This window comes from Dasypus novemcinctus, chromosome 11 (assembly GCF_030445035.2).
Source record: "Dasypus novemcinctus isolate mDasNov1 chromosome 11, mDasNov1.1.hap2, whole genome shotgun sequence".
NCBI lineage: Eukaryota > Metazoa > Chordata > Mammalia > Cingulata > Dasypodidae > Dasypus > Dasypus novemcinctus.
The window spans coordinates 57,548,188-57,566,481 of record NC_080683.1 but is presented as its reverse complement, the minus strand read 5'-3'; the positions used below and the strand labels follow the sequence as shown (position 1 = coordinate 57,566,481).

General features: G+C 35.3%; 1 protein-coding gene across 3 annotated transcripts in view; it reads left to right on the top strand.

Moving 5' to 3' along the window:
- Positions 1–18,294, top strand: part of CEP162 (centrosomal protein 162) — a 74,558-nt gene that overhangs the window by 4,183 nt on the left and 52,081 nt on the right. For all 3 annotated transcript variants that reach the window (XM_004462622.3, XM_004462623.4, XM_004462624.4), the window contains exons 3-11: positions 1,190–1,301; positions 4,910–5,056; positions 5,345–5,528; positions 7,483–7,550; positions 8,657–8,772; positions 10,376–10,403; positions 10,868–10,984; positions 15,635–15,826; positions 16,411–16,492. In XM_004462622.3, coding sequence (XP_004462679.2) covers positions 1,190–1,301; positions 4,910–5,056; positions 5,345–5,528; positions 7,483–7,550; positions 8,657–8,772; positions 10,376–10,403; positions 10,868–10,984; positions 15,635–15,826; positions 16,411–16,492 — 1,046 coding nt within the window. The remainder of the gene's footprint in view (positions 1–1,189; positions 1,302–4,909; positions 5,057–5,344; positions 5,529–7,482; positions 7,551–8,656; positions 8,773–10,375; positions 10,404–10,867; positions 10,985–15,634; positions 15,827–16,410; positions 16,493–18,294) is intronic.

Here is an 18,294-nt window from a genome sequence, read left to right as displayed (position 1 = left end):
GGTAAAAGGTAGAGAGTTTCGGGAAGTAAGAGTTGGTCACCATAGCATATTCTATAATGTGGTCTTGTGGCATTCAGGAGGGCTACGGTATGTGGAGGAGACCTGTTTTTGGATGTGGGAACCTGATTTTAAAAGGTAATTGAACAGTAAACTCAAGAAGTTGGTATATAAAGGAGAGGTGATGGGTAGAATAAAAAAGGAGTTAAAATAAACTATTTTTAAGAGTAGAGTAGACTGAAGTGTTCATTTTCCTATTGTTCTAGGCACTGTGCTAAGAACTGGGGGTGAAGGTTATAATCTGAAGGAAGAAGAGACAGTAGAGAGAGGTGGGTGTGAATATACAGAGGTGACAAGGGATAACAAAGGAAGTAAGGTCCTGGAAAGGTCGGAAGTAACCCCTTTGTAGGTTCTACTTGGAGTGGAGGAAGGAATCCTCTCTTCTGAGAGAGGAATGGAAGAAGTGCCTTTACAGGTGAGTTTAGTGGAAGAGTGAGAGAAAAGAGTATAATATTTGATGGAAAGTTTTTATTTTCTCAGTGAAGAAGGAGATGAAGTTATTGACTAAGAGTTGGGGTGAAGTAGATGGGATCAGAGTAGACGATTTAAGGATTGTAGTAAAATTTGAACCTGAAAAGTAGAAAAGAGACCTGACAGATAGAAAGGTTCATTTAAGTAGGGCTGAAGCTGAATAAAATACACCTTAAATCTGCTCTGCATACACATAAACATGAGCAATTTTGAGTTTCCTTAGCTTTATTAATTATTGTGACAAAATGCTGATTTCTCTGGTAAATATTATCATTCTCTCACCTCCCTGAAACTCCTCATCTTGGAATTCTGTGTTCTAGAGGGGACCTTGGTGATTTTACTCAGTCATCGTTTATCCTGAATTTTTTGAAATTTTTCAAATCTTTTTTCTTCCTTCTGTTTTTGTAGTTGTTATTCCCTCTGGTCAGCTTACTTGCTTAATTCTGGATATGAAGTAGATGTCCAGAGATGGATGTTTGATTTTTAAGTTATTTTGGCCAAATGTTATATTTAGAGATATAAATTTATACTTTGTCACTGAGACTATTATGTATGTGACAACTGAGCTGTGAGAGAATTAATAGAAACATTTTTAATGATGAAGCTAGTATTCTTAAATTTAAAATATATTTTACAATTCAACAACCTGTGTATGATTCAGCTTTCAGATGATTCCTTTGAAAGTTCAAGCAAAACACCTAGACAACCTGAAAAAAAAGTGAAGAAAGATACTGTACCATGGTGGATAATTGAAGATGATTTTGAAGATGGTGGTAAATATTGCTAATTTTTAGTTTCAAATTATTTGACCACAAGGGGTCAGTCAAGATTTTAATTCTGGAATTTGTTATTGCACTATAAATGTATAAAGAGCATAATTCTAATAGAGTAGCTGTATCATTACTGACTTTTCTTAGGTTTGAATTGATTTTCATAATACTTCACCTTTTCATGTTTATTGTATAATTGAGAATCTATGTTTCTGCATTATTAGCTATATTACATTGAGATCATTTATATTTATTCAAGCCAAGATGAATAATACAGGTATATTTACATATTATCATGTGTAATGGTAAGTTGAAATAAAGTAAATAGTGATTTAATATATTCTGGCACTGTGTTAATGTCACTGCTTAGGGCAGATTTTAGCAAATCTGTAGAATTTGGTATCACAGTCCATTAATAAGTGTAGTAAAAAAATAATTTGCTGCCTTAATGGTAAAGAATGCATTATTGATATTGTCTGGTATATGTTTATACCTTTTCCAGAACTATTCCAAGCCATATTTTTACAAATGGGAAATTACTTTCTAGCAGTTTTCCTCAGTATACTTTCTATGTATGATACTGCTGTATTAGTCAAAAAATCCATAGACTACTTCTGATGAGTACCTGTCCTTGCACTCTTTGTGGCTCAGTGTTAAATACCATTTTATAAACTGATGTCATTCCTATATCTCTTCCCAAGGGGGTAGAAATTGCCTGTGGCTTCCTTACCTTCTGCCACCCCATTCCTCACCCCTTAAAGGTGAGTCTGAATTCTTCAAGGTGACAGTTGTTAAGGCTCTACATAATCTGGTGAACCCTCCTTTCTAGTCTCATGCTCCGGCCACACTCAGTTGTTTCTTTTTTTCCATTGACTTTGCTTCTGTCGTTAACTCCTGCTTCCTTTCCATTACAATGCCTTTTCTCACCCTCTTCCATTAAGACTTGACTCAAGCATCACCACTTCTTGCGGTCCTTCCCTAATCTTATTTCCTTGCTCAACAAAATTCTCCCTTGTATTTGTTATAAAAACACTCCAATATTCCCCTTACACACTGTGTGTTAATAGTAGTAACTTGTGGGGCTCCCAGGTTGGGAACTTCATGAGGGCAGGTAAAAATTCTTTTTCTTTGTTTCCCCTGACCCTGGACAGTAAATAATAAATGTGTTTAATTAATCATTGTTAGATTTCACAGTCACTTCTCTGTTCTTAATACTGTATTTTAAGGATTTGCCTCCCTAAAAAATTCAGTACATTTCTTCATTAATCCTTGAACTATGCAACAAACTAAAGTTTGCTTGTGAAGACTTTTCCTTCAGTGGAACTTACATAAATTTTCTTTTTTAGAGTCTCTTCCCCTGTTGGTGCTTGAAAAGGATATTATCTGATAAATATTATATTGGAATTTTGACAAAGATTTAGGACTTAATTAACCTTAAAGTCTTTTTCCTAGAAAATAGTTATTCAGCAGAAATGTATAAACTCACTGTTACGGATTGAGTCTTGTCCCCCTCAAGGACATGTTAAGTCTTAACCTCTTGCTCTGTGGATACAAACCCATTTGTGAACAGGACCTTAAAGATGTTATTAGCTAAGGAATGGCCAGATCCAGGGTGGGCCTTTAATCCAGTCAGGGTGGGCCTTAATCCAGCATTATAGGAAACATTATAAGCAGAGGAAATTTGGACAGACCAGGGGACAGGAGCAGTAGAAGACAGAAGAAGACCTGTGGCCATGTGGTAGAGGTAGAGATTAAGTTACAGAGAAAGCATGGTCCTGCTGTCATCTTGATTTTGGACTTCTAGCCTTCAAAACTGTGAGACAATAAATACCAACTGTTTAAGGCAACCAGCCTGTGGAATTTGTTATAGCAGCCCAGGCAAGCTAGGACACACACCCTAAGAGGAAAGAGCAGCTCCTAGGCCAGAGAAATTTGACTTTAATCTGACAATGGTGGTAATAATGTTTTTAAAAATAATGTATCACTCCAAGTTGATTTGGTTAGTAAAGAAGCAAAGAAAGATAGTTAAGAAGCACACTTTCTCAACAGGGATGTTTCCTAGCCCAAGGGCATAACTTGGCCTCCATGGAAGTCTATCATTCTTTCTATCACAAACATTTGTTGAGTTCTGTTTTGTTCTGAGTACTGTGTTAGGCACTGATACACAATGTGATCTCTGCCATTAAGAGTGTAGAAGCTTCTGAGGGAGAATTAAACATTTCTCTTAAGAGAAGGAATTCACTGCCAATAGATTAATGCCATTAAGTATTAAAATTGGGCAATTCCTTCTTTATAATTTTGCTTTCTCTTCAGTTGCCCTAAGAATAAAATATTCTGCTTAAAGGGTATATTAGCAAAAGGCATGCTGATGCAGAATACCAGAAATTGGTTGGTTTTATTTGGGATAGAAGCTTACAGTTACCAGGCCATAAAGCATAAGTTACTTCCCTCACCAAGGTCTATTGCTGCATCTTGGAGCAAAATGACTGCCAGTGTCTGCGAGGGTTCAGGCTTCCTGGGTGCCTCTCTTTCCAGGTTTGTTTCTGTCTAGGCTCAGTTGCTCTGCTTTCTCCACAAGGCCAGCTGTAGACTTTCAGGCAGTCAGCTCATCTCTCTTCCCAGGGCCTCTGCCATGTCTAATTGAGCCTTCCTTGCTTACTCTGTGCTTACTTCCTGGACTCCAGCATTAAAACTCCAAACTCCTTACTCTGCAGTGTGATTTCTCTGTGAGTCCCAGCCCACCAAGGGGACAGGGACTCAACGTCCTACTGACGTGACCCAATCCAAGCATGAGTCATTATTTAATCAAATAAAAGTGAAACCTCTGGATCCAATATCATCTAATATGCCCAGAGGGACAGACCCATTTACAAACATAATTCAATATCTATTTTTGGAATTCATAACCAATATCAAACTGCTACAAAGGGTGAAACTACTTAACTCCTCATTATAGTCATTATAAATGACTAAATTGGTTAATGGTTTTGTTCTATTAGTCTCTCATCAACTTGGAGTGTGGGTCATATCCCTGAGTCCAGCTTCAGAGCCAGGGTGAGACCCTGGACGGATGCCACCTACGAGGACTCTTTCTGTGAACAACTACAGCTTCTTCCGACATGCACTTTTTCATTTGAAGTGTTTGTAAATAAATCTCTGATTTTCTGTAGCTGTGTGGAAATTATTCTTGTCCTTAATTGTACCTGCTTTCCTCCTGGTGTTTTACTCTACTGGTTCGTACCAACCACAGTATAGTTGCAAAAGTGTTAAGAGTCAGGCAATAAAATTGCTCTGATTAAAGAACATGGGAATAAGGCAGAAAATAGTCTTTAAAGTGGCATGGTACAATGTATTAAGTACCTGTGCTTCAAAGTAATTTTAAAAAACCTTGTCTCACAGTAATTTTTGAAATATTCTATTTAATAGGCTATACTTTAATCAAATAGAATTATAATCTTTCTTTTGTGAAATTTAGGGTTGATAGATTTTTATTTAACAGCAGATTTATTTTATAACTACACAAAATTAGTGTAACAGTAGTACTATGATGGTATCGTAATCAAAACAATTTTCTGAATATAAACATCCAACTATATTAAATCCTATCCTAGGACTGCTTGGAACAAATGTAAGCTTTTTAAAAACAAAGAAGACATCTCAGCCTATTATGGAAATTGAAGAGGAATCTGCTGAAAAGATACAATTTCTTAAGAGCAGTGGAACTTCTATCTTAAGTATTGACAGCTTAGAAACAAATGGTAAGAAATGTGAAGGATATGAGTCAATAGCTTATTTTCAGAATTTAAAAAAATTAACTCTTAACTGTCTTGGAATATCCTTTACAGAATTAATATCTTACTAGAAGCTTTAGAATTAGACCCGTATAACATTACAGGTAGATAATGAATGTAATTCTATTTGTGGTGGGTAAGAGGAGAGTAAGTAAATCATCCACCAAAAGAAAATTCTTTACTATATTATGCCAATATATACATCATTAAAATGAACTTGTATATTAATAAAATATATTTCTGCTTCTCATTTAGAGCTAGTAGTTTCTGAATTCAATCACAGTACACTTGGATTGGGATTGGACACATTAGAAGAACAAGAGGAGAAACAGCAATTTTTTGCAAGGCTTGAGAAAGGCTTAACATCTTCTATTGACTATTCAAGATTAAATAAGGAATTGGATTCTAATGACTCCACACATTTTAAAGCTTTGCTTGGGTAATGTAAATCCACTATACACTATTAAACACAATTAATTCTTACATTTTTTTTTGGAAGGCTGGAATATGCATGGACTTATATGAGTAAACATTATGACATATAAATGGGCAAAACTTAAATCTTGTATTTGGCTATTCTCTGTTTATTATTTTAGTCAAGGTTTATTATGTATCTGAATGGAACATGTTGATTTGTATTTGATAACCTACTCTGCCTCTAGGTACTTGAAATTTCATGCCTGAGAACTATTGAGAATAATTATGCATTGCCAAGAAGGTCTTACTAGGAAAGTAATTTATTAAGTGATTTTTCCACAGATAAGGTAAACAAGAGAGCCCAGGCATCTTTTATAAACCCACAAAAAGGGAATAGAAAGGGAAGGAGGAACCAGAGAGCAAAGACAGGTTTGGGCTGCATCCTACCTCTGTATATGGTTGGCCCTAATGGTTATCAGGAAACCTCATTTACCCTGGAAACCCTACTAGTTGACTGAGCGTCTCCTTTCTGAGTATAGTAGACCTTTAATATTCTCAAAACCTTTGTGAAACCCAAGATCTTTAATTTCCTCAGTGTTAGTTACCCACTTACTTTTAAAAATTTTAAATGGAAATCAGATTAAGAATTTATTTAGGACTTTGAGAACATAAAAGTGTCATTAAGTTAGGGATCAGGAGAATTATTACCTCTGGCTCTTAGAGTGCCTGATCTCCTCAATATGATTAGTTTCTCATACACTGGATAAAGGAATCCGGTAACTGTTGTGAACTAGATTACCCTGCGAGTTAGGCTGCCAGTGTTACAGATGGTGAGAGACTTTATCCTAGTTTAGAGACATAGGACTTTATTTCTTATGACAAGCAATTCTAGAGTATCAAGTTCATTTGCATCAGTTCCCTATTCCCCCCAAGTCTCATGGGGATGAGGCAAAGAACCCATGATGGTTACCTGCACATGCAATGGGTTGCATTACAGGAGAGGAACCCTGAGCTTGGGGAATTACTGCTTGCTTTATTATAAGTGGAAGCAAGCCTGCTCTTTGGGTGGAAATGTTACCTCATCCCTCAAGGTTGCATGCTGTAAACACAGCCCTGGGAAATGGCCTGGTAAAGAGTGATGACGATCTTACATTCTTGGCACACCCAGCAAGAATGTGGATGGACATTCAAGGCCCATGGTGGATTGACTGTCAGCAGTGACAACACAGAGTAAACATGCACAAGATTGTTGGCCTACATTTCATAGTCCCTTCACACTATTGATTTTTCTGCTCTAGAACAGACTAGTCAGAGTGCAGTATATTTAGCGTTGAGTCTGCAATATTAAGTGTTTTCTGCTGTTTTATTATTATCATTATTATAGCTTCTTGCATTGACTGATGATCTTACTAGAGACAGTCAGGAAATGTCTGTCATGAAAAAGGTGGAACTGATTTCTTTGGTTTGAGAGAAAGCAGTAGAAGAGTTAATATATACAATGTAATTAAAATTCACTTAAACTCCTTTGTCTTATTGCTGATTTCTTGATTTAAGATTCCTATTGAACGTCCATTTAAAGATTAGATTGCTTATTAGCATTTAAATGCTGACCCTGGCATTTTTTTTTCTGTCCTTCATGTGGACTTGACTGGTTCTGAGTAGAGTCAATTCCTAATATTTAGTGTAGAAGGGGCCTGGGTCTTGAGATGATATGTGTACATGCAAATGCGTAATTAATGTACAAAATTGTGTATAAATTAAAATAGCATTTTTCTTTTGTATTATTTTGGCAGCTACAATTAATATTAGACTATGAGGATCCTATATTTTTGGAAATCTTCCTTGTGCCTCCTAAATTACTAACTTTTGATAGAACAATAGTTGAGAACAGTATGATTTTAGAGCTTTTTCTTAAAATTCACTTGCAGGATTGAACAAAAATTATTAACATAATACTAAATTAAATATTTTTCTAGTAATCAAGCCAATGTAAAATTAACTGAAGATGAACATGAGAATGAATCGAAACATGAAGAACTGGCGGGTAATTTCATTTAAATTTTGTAATATGTAAATTTATAATATTTTCAAATATATATAGCTTTTAATTTAGTGATGAAGACATGGATAAGAGAAAAATAATTAAAAGAAAATTCATAAGCGTTTTGGAAAGAATGTTGAACACCTAGAGTTGTCTAAGCTATAATTTGAGCTACTGAGAAATTGATAAGCCCACCACTGCCTCATCTGTTGGGAGTGTGTAATAGACCAATTGGGAAGACAGGAAAAAGGAATTTTGCAGTAGGACAGTGGGAATCTGTGTAGCCAGGACAAAGACCTCCAAGTATGGTGGTAGGGAGGTGTATTTTCTCCCGTATTTTTAGTTTATTATATTGTGATTTTATATTTAAACTTAATTTCTTATGAGCATATAGTCATTTAAGATAAGCATTTACCTAAGGTAGGGGTCAGAGTTAGGCCTCTCATAAGTACTTTAAAACTTACAGTACAGTTACCTGCCGAATCAAAACAAAAACAACCAAAAAAACGATAAATAAATAACTAGAATCTAACCTTTTTAAGAGTGTCAGCATTTCACAGAAGTGCTGCTGTTTACGAGTAAGGCAATTGGGGATTTTATCTTTGAAAAAACAAATCATAATGGCTTATAACATCTTTTGGACAACTTTAGAATATTTTAATTGGTTAAAAATAGATTCCATATGTGAAATTCTTAGAACTGTTTGAAAGTAGAAAAAAAAATGAAATAAGCTTAAGACAGGGGTTGTTAACCAGGGATCCATGAGCTTGAATTGAAATTCAAAAAAAACAGTATTCTTGTGGGGCTGTATTGGTGCGGGTGTGATATATTTATTAAATAATGCATAGTATATTGTAGACTTAGTAAGGGGCTCCATGGTTTTCACTTGACTGGCAAAGGCATCATGGAACAAAAAAGATTAAGAACCCTTGGTTTAAGATAATCTAGAATGAACTCTCATTAAATCTTTGTCCCTTACCTCTCCCCAGAAAACCATCTTCTATGAAGGTATCTTATATAGACATCTTCCTTTGGATATCAGTCTTTTCCTAGAATTTAACTGTTTTTTATAGTATGGTCCTTGTATTTTTATAACTTATTTTATTCAGAAAATTACAGTGATGATTTTGAAGATGAGGAGGATGTTAATGCACCTTTGACTACTGAGGATGAGAGTCCTTCCAAAGGAAATTCTAAGCCAGAAGAAATAAATATACCCAAACAGGTATACATCAGTTAAATATTTGACAGTTTTGAAGCCTTTTTCATCAACTTAACTGACTTTCATGATACAAAGAGCTTGAAATATGGAGCACTTTATAGACTTGCTCATTGTTGTAAAGTTATGTATCTCCTAACACCCAGTTAAATATTTCATTAACTCAGAATGTCAATTTAATATAAATCTTAATTAAAAATCATGACATTGACGATATCTTAAAGGATTCTTTGACAAGTAATTTCCTTAATGTTAAGCTTTAGAAAAATTGAAATTTTAATTATCAAATCTCAAATCTAATTTTTAAACAAGTATATTGAATTACACTTTCTTTCTTGGTAGGCCTTGTCTTTGTGAAGTACGATAAATACCTCAGTATTTATACTAGTGTTAGCATTATTGTCTAAAACTTACTTGGCTAAGATAATGGATTAAATTATTCCTTTCATATTCAGTGGTGGTATACTCTAATATCCTTAGTCACTATGTGACTGCCACATAGAATTTATCCTTGAAGCCATCTAATAGTAAGGACAACTTACTGTTTGTCGTATAAATCTTGATCTGGACACAAACTCTTTTGTGACTGTATGTTGGTAGTAGGTATTTTAAACCTCTGTGAAACCATAGGCTGTCTAAACAAAAATAGAAAAAGCACTACCTTGGTATAAATAAATGCCCTTCTAAAATTTACCTAGTACTTTGTTTTTGGGTGTCTATATGCCACTTAGTTTGGACAGGGGAGGAGGGGGATGACAAGATGACCTTGAAAATAAAACATGAAGATTAATGTGATTTATTAGATATTTAATGGGATTTATACCTGGAATATGACAATATTTTATTGAAAACAAATAGATAAAAAATAACTAAATGAAGAGGTCAATAGAAGACACAATGTTGTATTATATAAAAAAAGTATACCCTGTATAGAAATGTGTTAACTTTAATGAGGAAGCCTAGTAGAGAGCCATCTGGGTAAGTGTCAAAATAAAAAGGAATTAAAGCTCTATTATTATGGGAGGATGGTACAAACTGTTTCACCATATAGAGATGCTAATTTTAAAACTTATTCTGAGGGCACATAAAGTGTTACCCTTGACAGCTTGCCATTTGCTAGAGATAGACTTTGACCAAGAATACAACATTTTATAAGACCTTGGCCTGCCTTTTGAAAAATGTTGTCTTTGAGAGGCAATGTGGGTGTAGCAATGAGTACTAATTATATTTGGTCATTAGTTTTATACAATAAAGGAAAATTGTGCTATTATAATGGCCAGAATCTTGTGTGAGTTGTCATATTACCTTGGAGTTGGAAAAAAACAAGGTAGATGAGAAGATGATACTAGATACTTTAAGCAAGGGTTATTAGAGTTTAAATTAATTATGGATAATTGCCATGATTCTGAAGAAACTTTTAGAAAATCACTCAGAGATTTTCTGTAGTCTTGGTGAATTATTGATGAATGAGAGTGGTGAAAGAAACCTAGTAAGCATATTTCCCATTCTTTCCATAATGAAGTGAAGCACTGTTTTATTTGTGTTTGTATTGTGTATATTTTATGTAACTTTGGTTTCAAATCATGGTCAATTTCTTCTTTTAATTTAGGAAGAGAAAACTGGCATGCTGGCTAATGGCAAGTATTATATGCATTCATATATTGTGTTTGGAAAAAGCTGGTCTATTCAGAATTGCATTTACATAATTATGAATACATCAGTCTTTGTTTTTAAATATCCCTAAGGAAATATCATCTACAGCTTTTCTCAATACTCTGTTCCTTGTGTCTATCCTGAATCCATCCAGTTACATTTTGAGAGTATTTCTATTTTGTTATTTTTCTCAGGTCCTTTTCTTCCACAAGTAAATGTTCATTAGAACTGTGTATAAACACAGCTATACATGTTTATGTGAGCTCACTCTCTTGTATGTAGGAAGAAAATCTGCTTGTTTTATGTGTGTATGATTATGTACTATTTTAATACACATATAAACATTTATCTTTTTTATATGCATTGCATAGAATTAAAATAATCTTATTAGATTAAAGGAACCGCATAAATTTCTCTTCATCCCTAATATCCTTTTCTATTCTTCTAGTTGTGCTGCTTGATTCATTAGATTCCATTGCAGAGGTCATCCTTGATGAACAGGATAAAGCATCAACTAAGCCAGATACCCTACAAGTAATGACCAATAATGAAATGACAGAAACAGGTAAAAGTGCTTCAAATGCTTGCCATTCTCCAAATATGCAAGGTTTTATGACTAATTGACTTTATTTTTACATATGTGTATATATAGAGAGAGAGAGACCATATTCACAATAAGAATTTTAAATCTGGTATTTTTCTACTGTATTTTAACAACTTAATCCAAACATGCTAATGGTGTCATTTAATGCTAATAGGTCAGTTAAAGTGTGTTCTTAAATAGATATCCATTAATAAATGAATGAATACTGTTAATGAAAAGTATAGCACTGTAAGTGAATATTAACTGAATTTCTGTGCCCCTTCAGAGTATTCAGTTAAATTTGCCACGTGGAGGAGAAATGGGACTTCAGGCTAACTGCTTTTCCTCAGTTCTCTCTCTCGGAAAAACTTATTTCCAAAATTCTGAAATAACTAGGACCAACTAGACTTTCCTAAAGGTTGTAAAGTTCTTACAGACCATTTTCAAATTTTTTAAAAGCAGTGGAATCCTTATCTCCAATTGAAATCTTATATGGAACTCTATATATAGGTAAAAATGGTATTTTATAAATATTATAAGTTCACATTTGTAACTTTTACTTATAAAGTTAGTGAAAGCAATAATGTTCTTTTGGAATATTTTAAATCAGAAGTTATATTCATTACTCTCATATCACCAGATTTCAAATGTACTTATTTTTGTCATTTAGTATAAAAATATTCTGATATATACATGAGTAGTTACAAATGGGAGTTTTTTGGGTTTTTTTTAGTGTGTGGGAAGTTTATTTTAGAGAGTGTTCTTGGAGTCAATAGATGAGGAAGAGAAGAGAAGAAAGTGGTATGGGCAGAAAAAGAAGTTGGGCTGGGATGCAGTCTCACTCAACAAAAGCCTCTGATTCCAGAGGATCTCTGAAACTGGCACCCCTTCAGCGTAGCTGCAAGCTGGAGGTGGCTGCACTTTATACCTTCTCATAAACTAGTTGCTGGGTTTGTTGCATTTGTGCTGCTTGAAGTTGTGAATGACCTTGGGCAAGGCAACTCATTTCAGATGAAGCAAGAACTCGTGAGTAAGGAGTGTATGACAGGGGCACTCTCAGTAGCTGGAGGAATAATTCCTGAAGGAAAATGGGAACTTTTTAATCACCTTGCTCTGCTGGATTAGGGTGCTGGCCACCTAAATCAAGACAGACACTTAGGGAAAAGAGCAATAAGAAATGTTTGTTTCAAAGTTGCATCACTAACCAACTCTCATCATCTGCTTATGTCTTATTTTTATTTTAAGAATGAACTTACTGTCATAGACTTGGATTCATATTTCCAGACTTACCACTTAGCAGCTATGTGCCTTAAGGACAATTAATACCTCTAAGCCTGTTTCCTCTTCTTTAAAATGATATAATATATAGTGCCTAGTACATGGTTAAGATTCCACATACAATAGCAAATCCTCTGGTTGTTTTTATCATTATTATTTATGTCATCCCTCTCTTAATAGTACAAGCTATAATAAAGAACCTGAAGGCATGCAGTATAAACACTTCTTGGCTGTGGCATATTGAATTTACCTAGTATTTTGAAAATACACTTGAAAGTCTTCCAGCAAACATCCAGATTTGATTTAAGAACTGTTATAGGGTTTTTTTTTGTTTTTTTTAAAAGATATATTTATTTATTTCTACCCCTCCACTTGTTGTTTGTTCTCTGTGTCCATTTGCTGTGTGTTCTTCTGTGTCTGCTTGTCTTCCCTTTAGGCGATACTGGGAACCAATCCTGGGACCTTCTGGAGTGGGAGAGAGGTGCCCAATCTCTTGTGCCACCTCAGCTCTCTGATCTGCTGTGTTTCTCCTTGTCTGTCCTCTGTGTCTTTTTTTGTTGCATCATCTTGCTGTGCCAGCTCTCTGCTCGGGCCAGCTCACTGCATGGGGCAGCACTCTGCATGGGCGACCTCTCCACTCAGGCCAGCTTGCCTTCACCAGGAGGCCCTGGGACTCGAACCTTGGACCTCCCATATGGTAGATGGGAGCCCAGTCGCTTGAGCCACATATGCTTCCCAGTGTTATAGTATTTTGTTGTTGATGCTGATTCTTCCAGTATTAAAGCAGGACAAGTTTAGGCTCTACACTGTCAAATATTGTCTTTCGTTAATATTTATGAAATTCTTTGTGCTTTATTTTATTAAATTTTAGTTCTTTAGCTTAGTAGTTAGGAGCTACTTGAGTATAGGTTGATAAATATAAAAATGTTCTAGCCTTTCACTTTCAATCTATCTCATAGGCATGTGCCGTTTTGTGCTGTGCCTGCATGACTAGAGCAGTCACAGGATAATAGAGTTGCTCCGTATAACCAGACCCTCTCCTCTGCAAATAAGATTTGCCCCCTCTAAGGTGAATGAGGGCTGAAGCTAAGAATTGAAAGTTGGAAAATATAGGGGGCTTTTGACATGTAGTAATACATAAAATAACGACTTAAGAGCCCCTTCCTTTAAATGTAAAAGGCAGATAAGTTAAGTCTTTTACTTTTTCTTCATAAAATGTGTGAAAAAGTTAACTTACTTGACCCTGAAATTATTATTACTACCTTCAGCTCAAGTTAGGAGAAAAGTACCTTTCCCCTGCTCTGTCTTCTGAGTGCCCCTAATACCTCTTTATCCTCCATTTCTGATTTCCAACTCTTAGGTGATTTGCTTTTTTTACATGTTTTACTCTGCCACTGCTCTAAACCCTGGAACCTCTTCCTTCTGATATCTACACCTGCTAAATTAAGTGTGAGCATTCCATACTGCTGTGCTGTTTACCGTTAGGGAAATTTCTTTTATTTATACTCAGCAGATATGTAAGTGCCCTGATATTTCAATAGAGGAGGAAAAGTACCTTGTGTCTTTCCTTTTTTCATGAAAACAAATTCCTTCTCCAGTCATGCTACTCCAGGTCTGGCTGGTGGCTTAGGAGAAAAGTTACATCAGACCTTTTTCCTCATGACCTCATGGAAATTTCCTGCCACCTCATTGTTGGCACTTCTGCTCTAACAGGATCCCATGTAATTGTTTTTAATTTATGTCAACAAATCTATTATTTATTGGGCAGTGCTCCAAGTTGCAGTGGTGATCTGAAGCATTGAAGAGACACATCTCACTGTAAGGCATTCTTATACAGTCTTGCATGTGGCTCTCAGCCACCTCTTATGATCAGAGATGAAAATAGCCCCTCAGAGTTGTATGCTACACAATTTATAGGTTATAAAGCATGAAGAACTTGAGGCTTTATATACCCTGCCATTTTAAGCACTAAAAGAAGAGGACATGAGTTACTCTAGTTCTCTTCTTTTTTCCCCACTCCTGTTATTTATTATTTTCTCTAATCCTCCATTACTAGTAAGGAAAGTTACAAAATGAGCAATTAAATATTCATAAAAATCTTAGATAATTATTGTCATGAGATTCTCTGTATTTATCTGTGGGTAGTGGCAGGGAGTAAAGAGGGAAGGAAGAGTGGGTGACTGGGTGAATGGTGATACCATTAGCTGAAATAGGAAATACTGGTAGTAGAACAAGTTTTGTTAGGGACTATAATGAATAAACATGGGGGTATGTTAAATGTGATTTAATCATTTAGAGAAAAATTGAAATGTCCCTTAGAGAGTTTGATTTTGGGAAAAGAGGTAAGTTTTGGGAGTCATAGCATATAGATAGTGGTTAAAACTAAGGATCTTGATGAAATTTACCAGATAAAAAAATATGAAGAGTAAAGTGGGGTGGGGGTGGGGGTGAAGAGGTCTAAAGATAGAGCTTTGACATGAACCATTTCCTGTAGGAAATGATCAAGTTGCCATCAGAGTGATGGGAAGACCAAAGAGAAAGAAGGAATGATAAAGAAGCAGCTGCAGAAAAAGGTGGTCCATAGTGTGAAATATCTCACAGGGTTGAAGTAGGATGAAAACCTAAAGGTGGCTGATTTGGCCATTAGCAAACTGCTTTTGTTAAAGCAACTTGAGTAGGATGTTGGAACACAATGGATTGCAAAATTAGAGGAGTTAGTTGCACTTGAAGAAATGCAAGGGAACAGTTGTAGCTCAAGTGGTTGCATGCCTGTTTCCCATGTACAAGCTCCTGGGTTCCTGGTACCTCCTAAAAACAAAAACAACAAAACAAATGAGAAGACTAGTTGTCATTGGGGAGCAGATGTAGCTCAGATTTTGAGTGCCTGCTTCCCATGTATGAGGTCCTGGTTCAGTCCCCAGTCCCCCCTTAAAAAACAAACAAACAGCAAGAGAGAGGAAGAGGGAACATTATGGGAAGGATAGAATTCTTCAACAGAATGTGTCAATTGGGGAAAATTTAAGAATGGTTTTATCCAATGCACAGGGTGAGTTAAGGACAGCAGGAAGAGAGGGCAATAATTTGTGAAGTCAGGTTTTTCAGTCTAGTCTACTGTGTCAGGGTCTAGACTATATTGTTAGGTTTTGCTGAAAAGAGTTATGGAGGCTGCTATGATTTCCTGCAGTAGGCTCTAGCTACATATTACCTGAGTTTGTGCTTAACTCTACCTTTATATGTAATTCACTATTTTCTTACAACTTTCTCACCATTCCTAACATTAAAGAATATTAGCATTTTATGTTTGTCATATAATTGTGATGTAATTATACCTAGAGATTACATTTATTTCAACAGGTGTTTCTTATGGACAAAGCAATAGTGACATTGAAGCCCTACATCAAGCTTATTGTCATATAGCCCATTCTTTGGGAGATGGAGAAGAACAAAGAATTGAGAGCAAGGCAGTAGAAAATATCAAGAGCTCAGTAAAAGAGCATCCTCAAGACAATGAAGAGTCTTCTAAAAACATCTCCACAACTGAATCTGGTAAAAGCTTATTAATAAATACATGTATTCTTTTTCAGCTATTTGAGACCCTCTCTGAACATTTTCAGCATAGTGTTAAATGCATTTTGCTGTGGTGATTATCAGTCTCTAAAGTTATTTAAAGGGTTTGTTCAAAATGAAATCCAGGAATCACTGAATTAACTTTAAAAGTGAGAGCCAGACTTGGGATAAATTTCAGTTCCTCCTCCAGTATACCTTGACCAAATTAAGAAATCACTAAAGTGTTTTCACTTTTTTTATTATTTTCATGTGTATGCATTAAGGTTATTTTTTAAATAGGGAATAGTATTTTAGAATCTACTTATCAAATATATTTGTGTGTCTCTCTGTATGTATATATAAACACACACATGTGTTTCATAGGTGTATCATGTTAATATCAAAGGAGAGTTGCCAGGTCAAGTAAGTTTACAGGGGGAAATAGAGTATATTGCATATGACATTTTTTAACTATGTCAGTTAGAGAAGATGTAATTTTGGTAGTATTAGACATATAGAACTAATTATTTTATTCAATTTACATAATAATTTTGGTTGCTGCTTTAACTTTTTCCACCTCTTAGATCTTCCCACAGTAGAGGAGCTGATGAAGCCTATCAGAATAGATTCCTTTGGAGTCAGTGGTTTTGATTTACAACATGTCAGGTATGAAGGAGTGTTTTAGAATGTACTGTGCTGGTTGTTTGTTTGAAATTTGGTTTATTTGTTTATTGTTTTGCCATTAGAAACTTTTAAAATTATTTGTTCCATGTAATCATTTTAGTGAATGATTAATAAGAAATGTTAACTCCTATGAGTCTACCTGTGAGTCACTGCTCTCTTCTTTTTATATTTGCACTCAAACAATTCGTCAAAATTCTCCTAGTGCTAAGAGAAAAATAAATCAATGCTGCTAAAAAGTTGCTGCTTTTAAGTAGCCTTAAACCTTTTCACTGAAAAACAGTCTCTTCAATTTTAAATATCTCCAGGACTTTGATGCACATGATGAGAGGGAACATGAATTTTATTCTGTATATGAGTAATGGATTTGCTTCTTTGTAAACCAGTTACTTTTGCTAAAATCCTTCCACTTGATTGCTAAATCTGGTATACCACCACTGATATGTATTGCTAGTTAGTATTTTCAAAGAGCAGTTTGTGCTTACTCTTTATTGCTACTTGAGACTATGATAGTGTTTCTGAAGAGCTTTTCCTATACATTGTGACTCTTTGTGGTATAGTTGGACTCAATTTAGTAAGGTGAATTCTATAACAGATTTTTACATTTGCATTTAAAAGCCCAAAACAAGCATACTTACATTAAAAGCATAACAATAATTATAGAAATAACATTAGTGTGAACTTTAGTACACATGTCTAAAAACCCTTTAATAAGCTGTAGGGTAAATAATCCTGACTGCCGTAACAGATAATTCTGGAAGTCTTTGTATTATAGTTTAACACCATTAAAATTTTATTGCTTGAGGTGGGACTCTGATGTACCCAGTCATTTAGGGATTCAGGCTTCTTCTGTCATCAACACATGTTTTCAACACATCAGCCTACCAGTCAGTGAGGAAAGAAAAGGATAGTTTAGCATACCTTCTTTAACTGCCTTAACAAGGAAATGTCTTATCACTTGAGCTCATATTCCCTTGGTAAGAACCAGCACATCTACCTAACCAGAGCCGCAGAGCTGGGATATATGATTTGCCTGTGTGCCCAGAAAGAAAAGTAAATGAGTTTCGTAGATATCTAGCCAGCTGTGGCCACAATCTACCCTTCTCACCATTAAATATCCATTTCAGTCTTCTTTGTACACATAGACCTACTCATGCTCTCCCCAAAATCCCATTCAGGACTGCATTTATTTGAGAAGCCATAATTTCCAGGTGAAACTCATTCCTCCCTATCAGGTCTGAATGTTGCACCTCATGGCCTAGCAATCAGTGAAATAAGGACAAGTTATGTATCTCCTAACCCTCACTCAAGATAGAATGGTAGAACTGTTACCAACACTCCCATTCAGAAAGGAAAAGTATGAAAGAAACACAACATTCAATGTTGCACCACTGAAATCTACTCGAAAGACCTTATAAAAACCGTTACCACGGGATTGGCCAACTTTTATGAGGCCATTCTTCTGCTCTTTATATATTTGACATGACCCCTGGCTCCATTCCCTGAAAGTATTGCCTTACATGTTCTCATCCTTTGCCACATCTAAAGTGGGTTTTTGTGGAGAGGGTATGCCCATCTTGGGGATAGAAATATATAAAATGTTTTCCTTGCCTCAAATGCTTGTTGAATTTATAAGAAACTATGGTTAAAAGTTATATAATACAAAGTTAATTTAGAAATTTGTAATTTATTTCTTCTTACACAAAAGCAATCTCAGTCTTATTTGTTTGATCTTTCTTTAAAGGGCTGAGAGTCATCCATCCAGTCCTTTATATTATACTGCCTTG